This window comes from Micropterus salmoides, unplaced genomic scaffold (assembly GCF_014851395.1).
Source record: "Micropterus salmoides isolate LMB-PRFRI ecotype aquatic unplaced genomic scaffold, ASM1485139v1 Ms_hic_scaffold_3, whole genome shotgun sequence".
In the NCBI taxonomy this organism is placed as follows: Eukaryota; Metazoa; Chordata; class Actinopteri; order Centrarchiformes; family Centrarchidae; genus Micropterus; species Micropterus salmoides.
In genome coordinates, this window is record NW_024042261.1 from 4,028,675 (window position 1) to 4,044,735 (window position 16,061).

Here is a 16,061-nt window from a genome sequence, read left to right on the forward strand (position 1 = left end):
ACACATATCAAACAAACACAAGTATAGTGATTACTGTAGCCACCCCTTGTTTTATACACATGGACTGTACACATAGCACTTACCATGAGGCAGAAATGACAGATATGCTGTAAGTTATCATGTCAGCACAACTGAAGGTTACTGATCTGAAGTCTTATGTACTTCCTCCTCCCTTCCCTTTCTATGTACTCACTAACCAAAGTATCTGCAGCTACTGTGCAGTAGTGCGCATACGCAGTAGTGCAACGTGGATGCAGCCGGTTGCAGTAGCTCCGTCGTTTGTCGTCTTCTAACTTTGAACTTTCTTTTTTATATCTCATGTGTGTGATTTTTGGTCTATACGTAATTTAAACTAGACTCGCTGTAATCATGGAAGTTCAGAGAGTTTTGGTAAACCACGGCACTGTTGCGCAGCAACTTCATGGCCGCTTTGTTTACACCTGGGACCAGCTGATCGCGCTGAAGCCGACCGGGGCGCCCAGGCCCACAGACATCCCCACCGAGATCTGGAGGAGGACACACAGAGGTTGCAGAGGAGGAACGAAACGGCGTGGGAAGAGAGAGGGGTCCAGACAACAGAGACTTAGGAGAAGGAGATTTAAGCCATGTCTCCCCTCTCTCATCATGGGCAACGTGAGATCACTGGGTAATAAGATGGACGAGCTAACAGCGTTAGCCTGGAGTTTAATGTGCTTCGCAGAGACTTGGCTACACTTGGATATTCCTGACCACAACCTCTCCATCGACTGCTTTCAGACTGTTCGGTCCGACAGAGATTGCACCGAGAGCGGTAAGCGTAAAGGCGGGGGGCTTTCCGTTCTAGTTAACAACAGATGGTGTAATCCCCGTCACATTACAGTTAAACAGCGTATCTGTAGCCCGGACATTGAACTGCTTGCTGTGGGACTCTGACCATATTATCTTCCACGGGAAATTTCACATGCCATCGCTGTAGCTGTTTACATTCCGCCCTCTGCCTATGAGACACTTCAGGGACGTTTCGAGGTAACAGACTGGGATGCACTCTGTGAGCCACATGGAGAGGACATTGATGGCTTACTGAGTGTATCTACATCAACTTCTGTGTGGACTGCACTGTCCCAACAAAGGACATCAAGGACATCCTGAATGCTAAGAGGAGGGCTTAAGTGCAATTTATACTTCTGTGTCAAATCGACGGCATAGGTGACGGCGTAGGCTACGGGGCTACGCAGAGACTACGCCATCGCCTGACGTGCACCTCCTCCAAAATGTAACTATGCATTGAGTCGACGCGACCGTAAGCTCTGTGATTGGTCGGCTTGGTAGCATTTTCGGTCTGTATTTCTTCTTCGCCTTTTCAATTTCAGTTGATCTTCTGTCAGTGAAGAAAACAAACAACATGGATCAAGTCGAGGAGTGTTTGGTGGAGGAAATCAGGAAGTACACGCATTTGCACGATTCGTCTTTGGTAAATTACAAAGACAGATGGCAACAAATTCGTGCAGAGAAATTTCCTCGAATGTGAGTTTGGAGGTGGCGGAATGTGTGAGGAGATGGAAGAACTGGAGGGACAAGTACGTTCGCCTCCGCAAAAAACTCACTACGAAGAGTGGAGACCCAGGCGGATGTGAAGCCCCGGGAAATGGAGTCAAATTACAACGATAAGGTAAATATAGCGTGTCTTTTGTGTTGTAAACCTCTGCATTGCGTTTAGGCTAGCTAACAAGCTAGCAACACTACCACAGCCCTTTGCTACCGGAAATGCTACGAGACATTATCCATATCATTTGCTCTGCATTTCTGTATATGTGCACCGAATGCATCCCCTGTGTGATGGTATAAATGGCAAGACTAACTAAAAATACTTATTTCTGAAATAATTGCAGGATGGGAGCGATTCAAGCAACTCAAGCTCCTCTGCAGCTGCTGCGGGACCTACAGCAGACATAGTTCATCAACCAGCTGGCAGTTCATCTAGCAGCGAGTCATCCAGCAATGATGATCAGCAGCCCCACCACCACCACACTCCTCTGTCTCCCCGGCCAACTCCTCTGTCCCCCAGCCATCTCCTCTATCCCCCCAGCCATCTTCTCTGTCCCCTAGCCCAAGGATGCAACAGAAAAGGAAGAGGAAGGACCAAGAGGACTGTAGCATCCAAAAGCAAATTGTCGAGTTGGAAGCACGGCGGTTGGAGTTACAAAAAACACTTACCAAGGGCAACAATGAGAGTGCCAGGTTTGGTCACACTGCAGAGACTGCCAGAGGAGCACAGGCCACAGGCTATGTTTGATGTGTACAAGCTCCTGTTTGAGCGGCAGCAACCTCAATGAACATTCCCTGAAATGTGGACTATAGCATACTTTGCACTGTATCCACTTTCATTTGTACATAGTGCCTTTTGTAAAAAGTGTGTCTAATATAGTATAACAATAACAGTTCTTCTTTATGGCTCTAGTAGTATACGGTTTGCACATTTGTATACAGTTTGTGACTTTTGCATTTAGTTTGCACTTCTGTTTCTGTTCTGTTTTCATCATTTGTTCTTTCTGCTGTGGTGCTGTGTTGTTGAGTTGAAAATAAAGAACACTAATGTGATTTTAAAACTACACACACACACACACACACACACACACACACACACACACACACACACACACGAAGTACAGTACTACTACATAAAATCACTTTTGTCTGTGACATACCTGGAAAGGGACACATGAGGTTGTTGTGCAGGGGGGAATGCAGCATCACCAACAATGACGTGTGGAAGTGGTACTCCTGTTCCTGGAAGATTGGCTGGTGGGGGCAGGATCAGTTTGTGTTCAAGAAGCATAGAACCAAATCAGCTCTCCCTGAAGATACCACCATCACTTTCCCGTCCATAACCCCCGACATCCACCATGGTAAAGCGATATCTAGCATCGCAGGTAGCCATCAGAACAATGGAGCGTGCACCCTTGTAGTTGAAGTAGCCGCTCCCGGCGTGCGGTGGTGCCTTTATGTTAACATGCTTTCCATCTACGCTGCCGACACAGTTCGGACAGTTCCATAGTCACCAAAAATCTGCAATAGCTTCCCATTGGGCAACTGAAGGGCAGGGAAGGAACTCTGGCTGCAGTGCTTCCCATAACGCTATACAGACCTCCAACATTATGGAAGACACTGTGCTTGATGACAGTTTGTAGCTAGCTGCAACGGCCTGCTGGCTTCCACCTGAAGCTAAAATTCGAAGGGTGACTGCCAGTCTCTGTCTGATGTCCACAGGTATACTGTGCGTAGACTGATGTACAATCAATGGCTGCACACGATTAACTAAATCGTTGAACTGCAGACATCCGAAAATATCTGAAATGCATTTCCTCGTCAATGTCTCTCAGTGGCCAAACCAGCACAGAAAATTCACCCTTCGTCTGCCTCAATCGGTTCAACAGTCGTACATACGATCTTCTCCGACGACTTCTCTCGTTTCTGCGTTTTAGTAATTTCAGTAGAAGTAGCTGCTGTTCAACATTGATCAGCTCCAACTCCAACATAATCCGCTTTGTTTCAGTAGCCATTGCTTACTACAACAATAACAGTGGCGGCGAAGAAACACAGTGGACCCGGAACATAGAAATTCCACCGCCAACTAGCGTTTGGGGATGTAATTGCAGAATGACGGACACACCTACACACAAGTAGGCCAATATGAGGGGGGACCTGAAGGTGAAGATCAGGGAGGCTAAGGAGAAGTATAGGAGGAAGCTGGAGCTCTAGGAGAATAACATGAGCTTTGAGCGGGATGAGGAACATCACTGGCTTCAGACCGACTGGCAGCAGAGGAGTAGAAGACAGCTTGGACAGGGCCAATGAACTGATTTGACTCACTGGCTCTAGCCCATCCCCACACTAACTCAGCTAACACCTCCAACCCCACTACTCCACCCTCCTCCTCCTCCTCACTGTCCCCCGACCAGGACCTTGACAATTTCAATTCAATTCAATTCAATTTTATTTATATAGCGCCAAATCACAACAACAGTTATCTCACAGCGCTTTTCATAAAAGAGCAGGTCTAGACCATACTCTGTGATGATATTTACAGAAGCCCAACAGTTCCCACCAAGAGCAAGCACTAGGCGACAGAGGCAAGGAAAAACTTCCTTTGGTGAGAGAGAGAGAGAGAGAGAGGGATGTAAGGAGAGAGAGAGGGGAGGGAGGCAGCCTACACACAGAGGTACAGACAGTGAAGGTAATGTTGCTATAGACTAAATGAAAAATGGTACAGATATTTATAATAGTGTTAATGGTAACCATCGTAATGTTAATGATTATAATAACAATAATAACAATAAGACTAGCAACAATAGTCGTTGCAGTAGAGGGAGTCGAGCAGGAACACATGGGCAGCAGGTGACCCGCAGCCACAGATCCGGACTCCACAGCTCCAGAGCCACAAAACCTGCAGGAAGTGATAGGAGGAGAGAGGAGAGGGACGAGAAAGCACAAGACTACCAGAAAGGGGAGAAGTTGTGTTAGTAACATGCAATAATGGGATAAGGTTGCATACAGAGGGAGAGAAAGTAGAGGAGAGAGGAGCTCAGTGCATCATGGGAAATCCCCCGGCAGTCTAGGCCTATAGCAGCATAACTAAGGGATGGTTCAGGACTACCTGAGCCAGCCCTAACTATAAGCTTTATCAAAGAGGAATGTCTTAAGCCTACTCTTAAATGTGGAGATGGTGTCTGCCTCCTGAACCCAAACTGGAACCTGGTTCCACAGGAGAGGAGCTTGATAGCTGAACGCTCTGGCTCCTAGTCTACTTTTGGAGACTCTAGGAACCACAAGTAACCCTGCATTCTGGGAGCGCAGTGGTGGGGTAGTAAGGTACTATGAGCTCTTTAAGATAAGATGGTGCCTGACCATTGAGAGCTTTGTAGGTAAGAAGAATGATTTTAAATTCTATTCTGGATTTTACTGGAAGCCAATGCAAAGAAGCTAAAACAGGAGAAATGTGATCTCTTTTCCTGGTTCCTGTCAGAACACGTGCTGCAGCATTCTGGATCAGCTGAAGAGTCTTAATGGACTTTTTCAAACAGCCTGATAATAAGGAATTGCAGTAATCCAGCCTAGAAGTAACAAATGCATGGACTAGTTTTTCTGCATCATTTTTAGACAGGATGTTCCTGATTTTCGCAATATTACGTAGGTGAAAAAAGGCGGTCCTTGAAATTTGCTTAATGTGAGACTTAAACGACATGTCCTGATCAAAGATAACTCCAAGATTCCTCACAGTGGTGCTGGAGGCCAAGGCGATGCCATCCAGGGAAACTATATCTTTAGATAATGCATCACGGAGGTGCTTAGGCCCCAGAGCAATAACTTTACAGGTCATCCAGGTTTTAACATCCTGAAGGCACATTTGAAGTTTAGCTAACTGATGAGTTTCATCTGGCTTGATCGATAGATATAACTGAGTATCATCTGCATAACAATGAAAGCTTATGGAATGTTTCCTGATAATATTGCCTAAAGGAAGCATATATAAAGTGAAGAGGATTGGTCCAAGGACAGATCCTTGAGAAACTCCATGAGTAACTTTGGCGTGCATGGAGGACTCATCATTAACATGTACAAACTGAAATCAATCTGATAAATAGGACTTAAACCAGCTTAGAGCGGTTCCTTTAATGCCAATGAAATATTCCAGTCTCTGCAATAGGATCTGATGGTCAATGGTATCAAATGCAGCACTAAAATCTAATAAAACCAGTACAGAGACAAGTCCTTTGTCTGATGCAATAAGGAGGTCATTAGTAATTTTCACCAGTGCTGTCTCTGTGCTATGATGAGCTCTAAATCCTGACCGAAAATCCTCAAATAAACTATTGCTCTGTAGAAAGTCACACAGCTGTTTAGCAACTGCTTTCTCCAGAACCTTAGAGAGAAATGGAAGGTTAGATATAGGTCTATAGTTGGCTAAAACATCCAGATCAAGTTTGGGCTTTTTCAGAAGAGGTTTAATTACAGCTACTTGAAAGTACTATGGTACATAGCCTGTTGATAAAGATAGATTGATCATATCTAGTATAGAGGTGCTGACTAAGGGTAAAACATCTTTAAGCAGCCTAGTCAGGATGGGGTCTAAGAGGCAGGTTGATGGTTTAGATGAAGAAATTATTGAAGTTAGTTGGTAAAGATTGAGGGAAGCAAAACAGTCTAAACATGTATCTGGTTCTACAGCTGTTTCTAAGGTTCCTGAGTTAAGAGATAAGTCGGTGCCAATTGAGGGCAGGTCTTGGTGAATTTTGTTTCTAATAGCTAGAATTTTGTCATTAAAGAAGCTCATGAAATCGTAACTACTGAGAGCTATGGGAATACTTGGCTCAATAGAGCTGTGATCAGCCTGGCTACATTGCTGAAAAGAAACCTGGGGTTGTTCCTATTTTCCTCTATTAATGAAGAGTAGTACGCTGCTCTGGCATTACGGAGGGCCTTCCTATAAGTTTTAAGACTATCTTGCCAAATTAAACGAGAATTTTCCACATTGGTGGAACGCCAATTCCTCTCAAGTTTCCGTGATATTTGCTTTAATTTGCGAGTTTCAGTATTATACCATGGAGCTAACCGTCTTTGTTTTAGTATTTTCTTTTTTAGAGGGGCTACAGAGTCGAGTGTCATTCGCAGCGAGTCTGCAGCACTATCAACAAGATGATCGATTTGGGAGGGACTGAAATTAGCATAGGAGTCCTCCGTTCCTTTGTGACTAGATAATGTATTTAGAGCTGATGGAATCGCATCCTTAAATTTAGCTATAGCACTATCAGACAGACATCTTGTATAGAAATTTTTGCCCAATGGCGAGTAGTTCAGCAATACAAACTCAAAAGTTATCAAACAGTGGTCGGATAAAGAGGGATTCTGTGGGAACACCACTAAATGTTCAATTTCAATACCATACACCAAAACAAGGTCGAGGGTGTGGTTAAAACAGTGAGTCGGTTCATGAACACTCTGAGAGAAGCCGATGGAATCTAACAAAGAGATAAACGCAGTACTGAAGCTGTCATTCTCAACGTCCACATGAATATTAAAATCCCCTACAATAATAACTTTGTCAGTTTTACAGACTAAAGTTGACAAAAACTCTGCAAATTCAGATAAGAATTCAGAATACGGGCCAGGTGCTCGGTACACTATAACAAAAAGAATTGGTTGCAGTGATTTCCAACTTGGGTGCGAAAGACTAAGAACAAGACTTTCAAATGAGTTATAGTTTAGTTTAGGTTTAGAGCTGATTAGTAGGCTAGAGTCGAAGATAGCTGCAACTCCACCTCCTCTGCCTGTGCCTCGAGGAATGTGAGTATTAATATGACTGGGAGGGGTGGATTCATTTAGGCTTATACATATTCTCCATCACCCAGCCAGGTTTCAGTAAGACAAAATAAATCAATATCATAATCTGATATTAGTTCATTTACTAGTACACCTTTAGAAGAGAGAGATCTGATGTTTAAGAGTCCACATTTAACTCTCCTATTCGTTTGCATTATTGCTCTTGTGGTTTTAATTTTTATGAAGTTTTTATGCACAGCTCCTCTTCTGTTTACCTTTTTAAATAATTTCGATGGTCGGGGGGCAGACACCGTCACTATAGGATTTTCACTAAGTAACTCCTGAAATGGAGGAGCAGAGAAGTGTGTTAGACTGCGACTCTGCGTAGGGTTTTGGGTGGGTAACTGCTGAAAAAGAAGGGCAGAGAAGTGTGTTAAACTGCGACTCTGCCTCCTGGTCTCAACTCTGGGTTGTCATGGATTTGGTCCACTAATAAACTTGGCCAGATTTCTAGAAATGAGAGCTGCTCCTTCCCAAGTGGGATGGATGCCGTCTCTCCGGATCAGACCAGGTCTTCCCCAGAAAGTCTGCCAATGATCAACAAAGCCCACATCGTTTGCTGGACACCACCTCGACAACCAGCGGCGGAATGACGACATGCGGCTATACATGTCATCACTGGTCAGATTTGGCAGGGGTCCAGAGAAAACTACGGTGTCCAACATTGTTTTTGCATATGTACACACCGACTCAACATTAATCTTAGTGACCTCCGATTGGCGTAACCGGGAGTCATTACCGCCGACGTGAATAACAATCTTACTGTATTTACGTTTATCCTTAGCCAGCAGTTTCAAATAAGACTCAATGTCGCCCGCTCTGGCCCCAGGGATGCACTTAACTATGGCCGCTGGCTTCGCTAAATTCACGTTTCTCATAATGGAGCTGCCAATGATCAGAGTTGGTTTCTCAGCGGGTGTGTCGCTGAGTGGGGAAAATCTGTTAGAAACGTGAACAGGTTGATGATGCCCCGTGGACTTTAAATGCTTACGACTATTCCTCCTTCGGACAGTCACCCAGGATAATAAGTGTTTAGCGAACAGTTGGTCGCTGTAATCAAACAAATGTAACTGTTATTTAGCGAGAGCAGCACAACACGGTACCAACACACAAGCACCGGAAACGGAAATGAGTCGACACGCTTACCGCAATACGTCAGCAGATCCAGACACAGGCTCCAAAACAAGCAGTCGAGCACTGTGAGGGTCATTTTTTTTTACTTCTCCAGTGCCCTCAACACCATCTGGCCGGTTCTGCTAGGTGAGAAGCTCAGACAGCGTGGTCAACAACATTGGGGCCCTGCATGCAACGATCCTCTCTCCCTTCCTCTTTAACATCTACACCACAGACTTCAACCACCACACAGAGTCCTGCCATCTTCAGAACTTTTTTGATGACTCTGCTGTGGTTGGATGTATCAGCAAGGGTGACGAGGCTGAGCACAGAGCTGCGGTGGGGGTGGTCTTTGTCACATGGTGCGAGCAGAACCATCTACAGCTCAATGTGACAAAGACTAAGGAGCTGGTTGTGGATCTAAGGAGAGCAAAGGCACCAGTGACCCCTGTTTCCATCCAGGGGGTCCCTGTGGACATTGTGGAGGATTACAAATACCTGGGAATGCACATGGACAATAAACTGGACTGGAGAACACTCAAGCCCTCTACAGGTAGGGTCAAAGACGTCTCTATTTTCTGAGGAGGCTGAGGTCCTTCAACATCTGCAGGACGATGCTGAGGATGTTTTATGAGTCTGTGTGGCCAGTGTTGTCTTGTTTGCTGTTGCATGCTGGGGCAGCAAACTAAGGGTAGCGAATGCTAACAAACTGAACAAACTGATCCACAAGGCCAGTGATGTTGGAGCTGGACTCTCTGTCGGTGGTGTCAGAGAGGAAGATGCTGTCTAAGCTATATGTCATCTTGGACAATGTGTCGTACCCACTCCAAGACGTGCTGCTCAAACACAAGAACACTTACAGTGCAAGACTTATTCCCCCAAAATGCAGCACAGAGCACCACAGGAAGTCCTTCCTGCCTGTGGCCATCAAACTTTATACCTCCTCCCTCTAAGTGTCTGAAACTGATACTTAGTTTTAAGATACTTAGTTTTAAACTGGACATTGTCATCAGTTCTTTTGTGCAATAATACCTGCTTAAATACTTAATGTGCAATACTCTCTGCTGCAGTTCTGCTGCTAATATTATTACTGTTCACCACAATAATTCCTTTATTTATGTAAATACTTTATCATGACAATTCCTTTAACTTTGTAAATATTGTACAAATTCACACTCCTTTATATTTCTTTTATTTTATATTTTTACTGTGATATTTACATACTTCTTTATATTCCAACTTTCTATCTTTATTTATATTCCTTTTGCCTTTTGTGCAATGTGTGAGAACCTGAAGTGGCCTTCCTACTGAAGAGAAAGTGACATCTTAACTGAGGACCTGCCTTGATGAGAGGACTGACAGACTGCCTTTTCATTTGCATTGTGTCCCTTGGAAAGCTGCTTGTAAAATGTAAATGCAATGCAATAGACTGGGAGCGCTGTTTAACTCATTGCATAAAGTCCACTATAGAGCAGAGTAAATCTTTGAAAATGCAATGTCAAAAGCTGTTCTCATTTTCATTGCCACATATTTGGAAAATGGCATTTTAATTTTAATTTTGACCTAAAAGACCATGAGGATATGGACATGTAAATGCAATAGACAGGGGGCGCTGTTTCACTCATTGCATTTGAATAAAGTCCACTGTAGGCCAGACTAAGTCTTTTAGGGTTTTAGGGTTTGTGTAATGATGTGAAATGAAATAATTTTTACATGTATAAAAATATACAGTATTTGAGAGGGAAGGGGGGTGACAGTTGGGGCCCTGGGTCTTCTTAATAAGGCTAGCTGCAGAAGGGAAGAAGCTTTTTTTGTAGCGACAGGTTTTGGTTCTGATGGACCAAAGAGGGGAGAGTCTGAAACAGTTTGTAACCGGGATGGGAGGGGTCAGCTGCAATCTTTCCTGCTCGCCTCAGAGTCCTGGAGGTGTACAGGTCTTGAAGAGATGGAAGATTACAGCCAATCGCATTCTCTTCAGAGCAAATGGTATGCTGCCTGCCTTTGTCCCTGGCAGTGGCAGCAGCATACCAGATGGTGATGGAGGACGTGCGGATGGACTCAATGATGGCGGTGTATAAGTGCACCATCATTGTCTTTGGCAGGCTTAACTTCTTCAACTACCGCAGGAAATACATCTTCTGCTGGGCCTTCTTGGTAAGGTAGGTGATGTTCAGCTCCCACTTGAGGTCCTGGGAGATGATGGTGGCCAGGAAGCAGAAGGAGTCCACAGTGCTGACTGGGGAGTCACACAGGATGATGGGGGAGGGGAGGGATGGGCTCTTTCTGAAGTCTATTGCCATCTTCACTGTCTTCAGAGCGTTGAGCTCCAGACTGTTCTGGCTGCACCAGGTCACCAGATGGTTAATCTCACACTTGTAGGCAGATTCATCCCCACTTGAGATGAGCCCAGTGAGGGTGGTGTCATCAGCAAACTTCAGGAGCTTGATGGACTGGTGACTGGAGGTGCAGCTGCTGGTGTACAGGGAGAAGAGCAGAGTGAAAAGAACGCAGCCTTGTGGTGAACCGATGCTGACGGTCCTGGAGTCAGAGATATGTTCTTCCAGCTTCACGTGCTGCTTCCTGTCCGTCGGGAAGTCAGTGATCCACCTGCAGGTGGAGTCAGGCACGTTCACCTGAGAGAGCTTGTCCTGCAACAGGGTTAGGATGATGGTATTGAAAGCAGAGCTGAAATCCACAAACAGGATCCTGGCATAGGTTCCTGGGGAGTCCAGGTGCTGGAGAATGAAGTGAAGGGCCATGCGTCGTCTACAGATCTGTTGGCTCTGTAGGCAAACTGCAGGGGGTCCAAAAGTGGGTCTGTGATTTAAGGTGGGACAACACAAGGTGCTAAAAAGACTTCATTACCACAGAGGTCAGGGCGACATGTAGTCATTTAGTCCTGTGGTCCTTGTGTTTTTTTGGGGACAGGGATGATGGTTGAGGCTTTGAAGCAGGCTGGCACAAGGCATGTCTCCAGTGAGGTGTTAAATATGTCTGTGAACACCGGAGACAGCTTCAGCACAGTGCTTCAGGGTGGACGGGGAGACAGAGTTCGGCACAGATGCTTAGCGGGGTTTCAGCCTCTTGAATAGTCTGTTGATATTCCTCTCTGAGATGGAGAGAGGGGGTAGGGGGTGGAGCTGACCCCCTCTGAGGAGAGGGACGAGGGGATGGTGGACAATTGTCTCTCAAAGCGGCAGTTGAACTGATTCAGCTAAGTTGCCGGGCGAGAGTCATTGATGGATTTGGGGGCTTTGGGTTTGTAGTTTGTGAAGTGGCGTCATTTGCAGAGAACTGGTGTTTTAGTCTCTCTGAGTAATATCGTTTAGCTTTTCTCACCTCCTTGCTAAACCTGTACTTTAATGCCCTGTCTCCACTCCTAAATGCCTCCTCCTTTTCCAACCTTAGCTGAGTTTGGCTGTGAACCAGCGTTTGTCATTGTTTTAACTTACCCTGGTGCGTGATGGTACACAGCTGTCCTTGCAGAAACTGATGTTGGATGTCACAAACATCAGTAAACTCATCCAGTCCTGAAAACATCCCAGTCAGTGCAGTCCAAACACGCCTGAAGGTCCTCCACACTGGTCCACTGCCTTGATGTCTTCACCACAGGTTTGCAGAGCTTTAGTTTCTACCTGTATGCAGGAATCAAATGGACCATGACATGGTCAGAGTGACCCAGACGGCATGATAGGCACTGCTTATTGTGGTGTAACAGTGATCCAAAAATTTCTCCTCTCTTGGACATTTGAAAAACTGTCTGTATTTTAGGAGTTCTTGGCTGAGATTTCCCTTGTTAAAGTCACCAAAAACAATAACATGGGAGTCCGGGTTTGTCTGCTCCACACACCGGTCGGCAAGCATGCGCCGTGCACATTGGCCTGCGGTGAAATGTAAACACCAACCAGAGTGAATGAAGCAAACTCATGAGAAGAATAAAATGATACAGTTAATGATAAAATATTCCAGATCAAGAAAACAAGTGTTGCTGAATCACTGTCATGTCTGTATACCAGCCGCTACTGATATATAAACAGACACCTTCACCTTTCGTTTTGCTGGAGAGTTCTGTGTTGTGGTCCGCTTTGTAGAGTTGGAAGCCAGCTGCAGCGCAGTGTCCTGTATCAGTCCACACAACCATGTCTTTGTGAAGCACAGAACAGAAGATTAATAAACGTCTCTGTTTTTCTCCACCAGTAGGTGAAGTTCACCCAGTTTGTGAGTTGGAGAGAAATATTGCCGGTAGCGATGTGAGGAGTCCATACCGGAAGAAATGCACAAGGGACCCAGGCTCGTTTCCCTCTCCTATGGTGCTTCACAGCCCAAACAACAGCGAGTGTCCCTTTCACCAAAATGTCCAATAATTCCACTAATGATGCAGAAAAGTGGGAAATAAATCCGCTGGAGTTGTTCCTTTGATGTTCATGAGCTCTTCTCTGGTGAAAGTACTCTGGGACAGTTGAACAGGCGCAAATGTAATTAAAACACAAACAGAAAACAAAACAGCACACCTAATGCCGAAGCAGCTATATGCAGCTTCATCTTGGAATGATGGAACTATATCTCATGAACCTACTCTTTATTGAATTTTTATTTTTCTCCATGAAACATCTACTGTTAATTTGTACAAAAAAACCCAAATGTTCCCATTATTTGGTGCTGTAATTTATTACAACAACTCTTTCTCTGTCTCTCCCAGGTGAGTGGCTTCCTGATGGGCTTGAGTGTCATTGGCTCCATCTTCAACATAACAGGCATTGCCATCAACCGCTACTGTTACATCTGCCACAGCTTTAGCTATGACAAACTGTACAGCTATCGCAACACGTTGCTGCTGGTGGCACTTATCTGGCTGCTAACAGTCATAGCCATTGTGCCCAACTTCTTTGTCGGCTCGCTGCAGTATGACCCACGAATCTATTCATGCACATTTGCACAGACAGTCAGCACATCCTACACCATCATAGTGGTAGTCATCCATTTCTTTGTGCCCATTGCTGTGGTCACCTTCTGCTACCTGCGCATCTGGATCCTGGTCATCCAAGTGAGGCGGAAGGTAAAGTCTGAGACCTGCCCTCGCATCAAGTCGAGTGACTTGAGGAACTTTATCACCATGTTTGTGGTGTTCGTGCTGTTTTCAATTTGTTGGGCACCACTCAATTTTATTGGGCTAGCTGTTGCTATCAACCCTGAAACAGTGGCGCCTCGCATTCCTGAGTGGCTCTTTGTGGTCAGCTACTTCATGGCTTACTTCAACAGTTGCCTTAATGCCATTATCTACGGCCTGTTAAACCAGAATTTTCGGAGGGAGTATAAACGGATCGTTATGTCTTTGTGGATGCCACACCTCTTCTTCCAGGAGACATCACGGGGGTGTACTGAGGGCATCAAAAGTAAACCCTCGCCAGGACTCAATAACAACGACCAAGTAAAAGGAGAAACTTTATGACGCTGTTTTCCTCTTCTTTCATCTCCTTGTTCCTCCTCCTCATTTTTCACTTGTGTAGTGCCATCATTTAGATACAGATGGAGAGAAACAGTGAGTGTTGATCAGATTGAAAAGAGGCAAATTGACTACTATAGTTGTGTTATCTATTTTTTTATAGTGCTAAGGCTCACCAATTTCAGTTTGTACTGAGTTAATCTGAAACATTCTTTTTAAAATATTAGTTGCTCTAAAATTGATTTTAACCTGGATTTTATATTTTCATACCTTCATTGCTCAGCTAAGTATACAGTAAATCTCCACAGATGATGGTAAGTACACCTCAAAATAAATTTCCACTAATAGAGTGATCATCAGTGATAGCATGTTGCAGGAAAAACACAATCCATTAATCCATTGATTTGATCCCCTGCTAAATCTTGCCCTAGGACTAAAAGTCAGTTTATTTGTCTAACATTTTAGTTCAGAGCATAACATTTTGACAATTACTGGCCTAAAACGCTCGCTTTTGTCTCACTGGGAATTCAGTTAACATTTCATAGTTTACATCTGAAGTGCACAATTTACATCCAATGCTATTATTCAGTACCATTTCAAGAAGCAGTGTGACCTGCAAGAGTGAGGGTGTAAAGGTTAAGGTGGTGGATGGACGTGTGGCATCTCTGATTGCAGGTCAGACTTTGATGCTAGTATTGTTAAAAACACATAATTTATGGGGACCTGACTCTGTAACTGAAGTCTCTTTTGGCCTTTCCTGTTTGCTTTTGTACCCCTCTGAAAACAGCACAGATTTGGCAAAATTAGGCGACAGTGGAGTTTGAAACAGTTTTTAAACAGGACAAAACAACAACACATTTGTCATGTCCTTTGTAACTTATGGCTCCGTGACACTGATGTTTAAATGAAAGTAACAAATGAATGCAAAAGAGACCTGCAGATGCCGTAAGAGACTGAAAACTCTGCTGTGTCTTGGTGGTATTTACCTCTAAGTTTTGTTTTGTTTGACTAAGCAGCAATGTTCAGTGCTACAACCTCCACCCTGTTAGTCTTTAGAAAGTAGTACCTCCAGAACATGGCCCTTATTGGGCCAGCAACTAGACTTAGATCCTGGTTTCTCTAGGTAAAACACAGGAAAAGTTTGAGCATTTAGGGGCCCCTACCTTGTATTTTATCCTTGCTATTATTAGATTTTCATGCTGATTTTTGCATCATTGATTTTTTTCATGTGATTTTCACATTTTTAGTCTGATGATGAGCCCTAAACATGTATTGAAGTGTCTTATGTATCATGTTCAGGAGCTTGACGGACTGGTGACTGGAGGTGCAGCATGTCACACCTGGCTGCCTGCCCCTTCTGCGTTTGGCCAATATGTATAGGAAAGTGAAGACGCCAAGAAATTAGTAATGTAGGTGCTTCACATCATGAATTCCATGATGGTTGTCTGAAATTCCACACATAGGCTTCATTATCCTTCTGGAGTTTAGTACTGAATTAGTAATGTACTAACGTGCTAAGTGTTTTGCCACACAACATTTATTTAAAGGTGTATTGTAAAACAGTAGTTATTGCATCTTTAAGTCCTACCAGACAAAAGTATTCAATTTTTTTCTTTTTCTTTTAATATAACTATATGTAAAGGCACTACAGCATGATGAATCCCTAAAATATGTCTATCACTTTGTAACTAGTGGATGCCTTATATTTCTGATCGGCATTTTGATGGTTTGTCAAAGGTGCCTGATTTATTGTTCATCAAAATTAAAATTTTATCTAAAAAATAAAACAATTAAAAATGCTGACAGAATGCTATAGGGGGGTTACAGGTATACAGGTGCATCTTGTAAAAAATATATTCTATAATTTTATTCAAAAGTGAAACTTTCATATATTCTAGATTCATTTCACATAAAGTGAAATATTTCTGGTCTTTTTTGTTTTAATATTTCTGATTATGGCTAACATCCCATGGAAATCAAAAATCCATATATTTAGAAATAAAAGAAAAAAATAATGTATAATACAGAAATGTTGACCTGATAAGAGCCTTCAATCAGTCTGGTTCAGTACACACAACCACAATCATAGGGAAGACTTCTGACAGTTGTTCGGAAGACACTCATTGACACCCTCTACAAGAAGGATAAG

The 16,061-nt window shown here is 43.9% G+C and overlaps 1 protein-coding gene across 1 annotated transcript in view; it reads left to right on the plus strand.

Moving 5' to 3' along the window:
• mtnr1ba (melatonin receptor type 1Ba) overlaps window positions 1–15,363 on the plus strand; it is a 55,635-nt gene extending 40,272 nt beyond the window's left edge. Inside the window, exon 3 of the mRNA XM_038692400.1 lies at window positions 13,169–15,363. Coding sequence (XP_038548328.1) covers window positions 13,169–13,918 — 750 coding nt within the window. The 3' untranslated portion in view covers window positions 13,919–15,363. The remainder of the gene's footprint in view (window positions 1–13,168) is intronic.
• The last annotated feature ends 698 nt before the right edge of the window (window positions 15,364–16,061 follow it).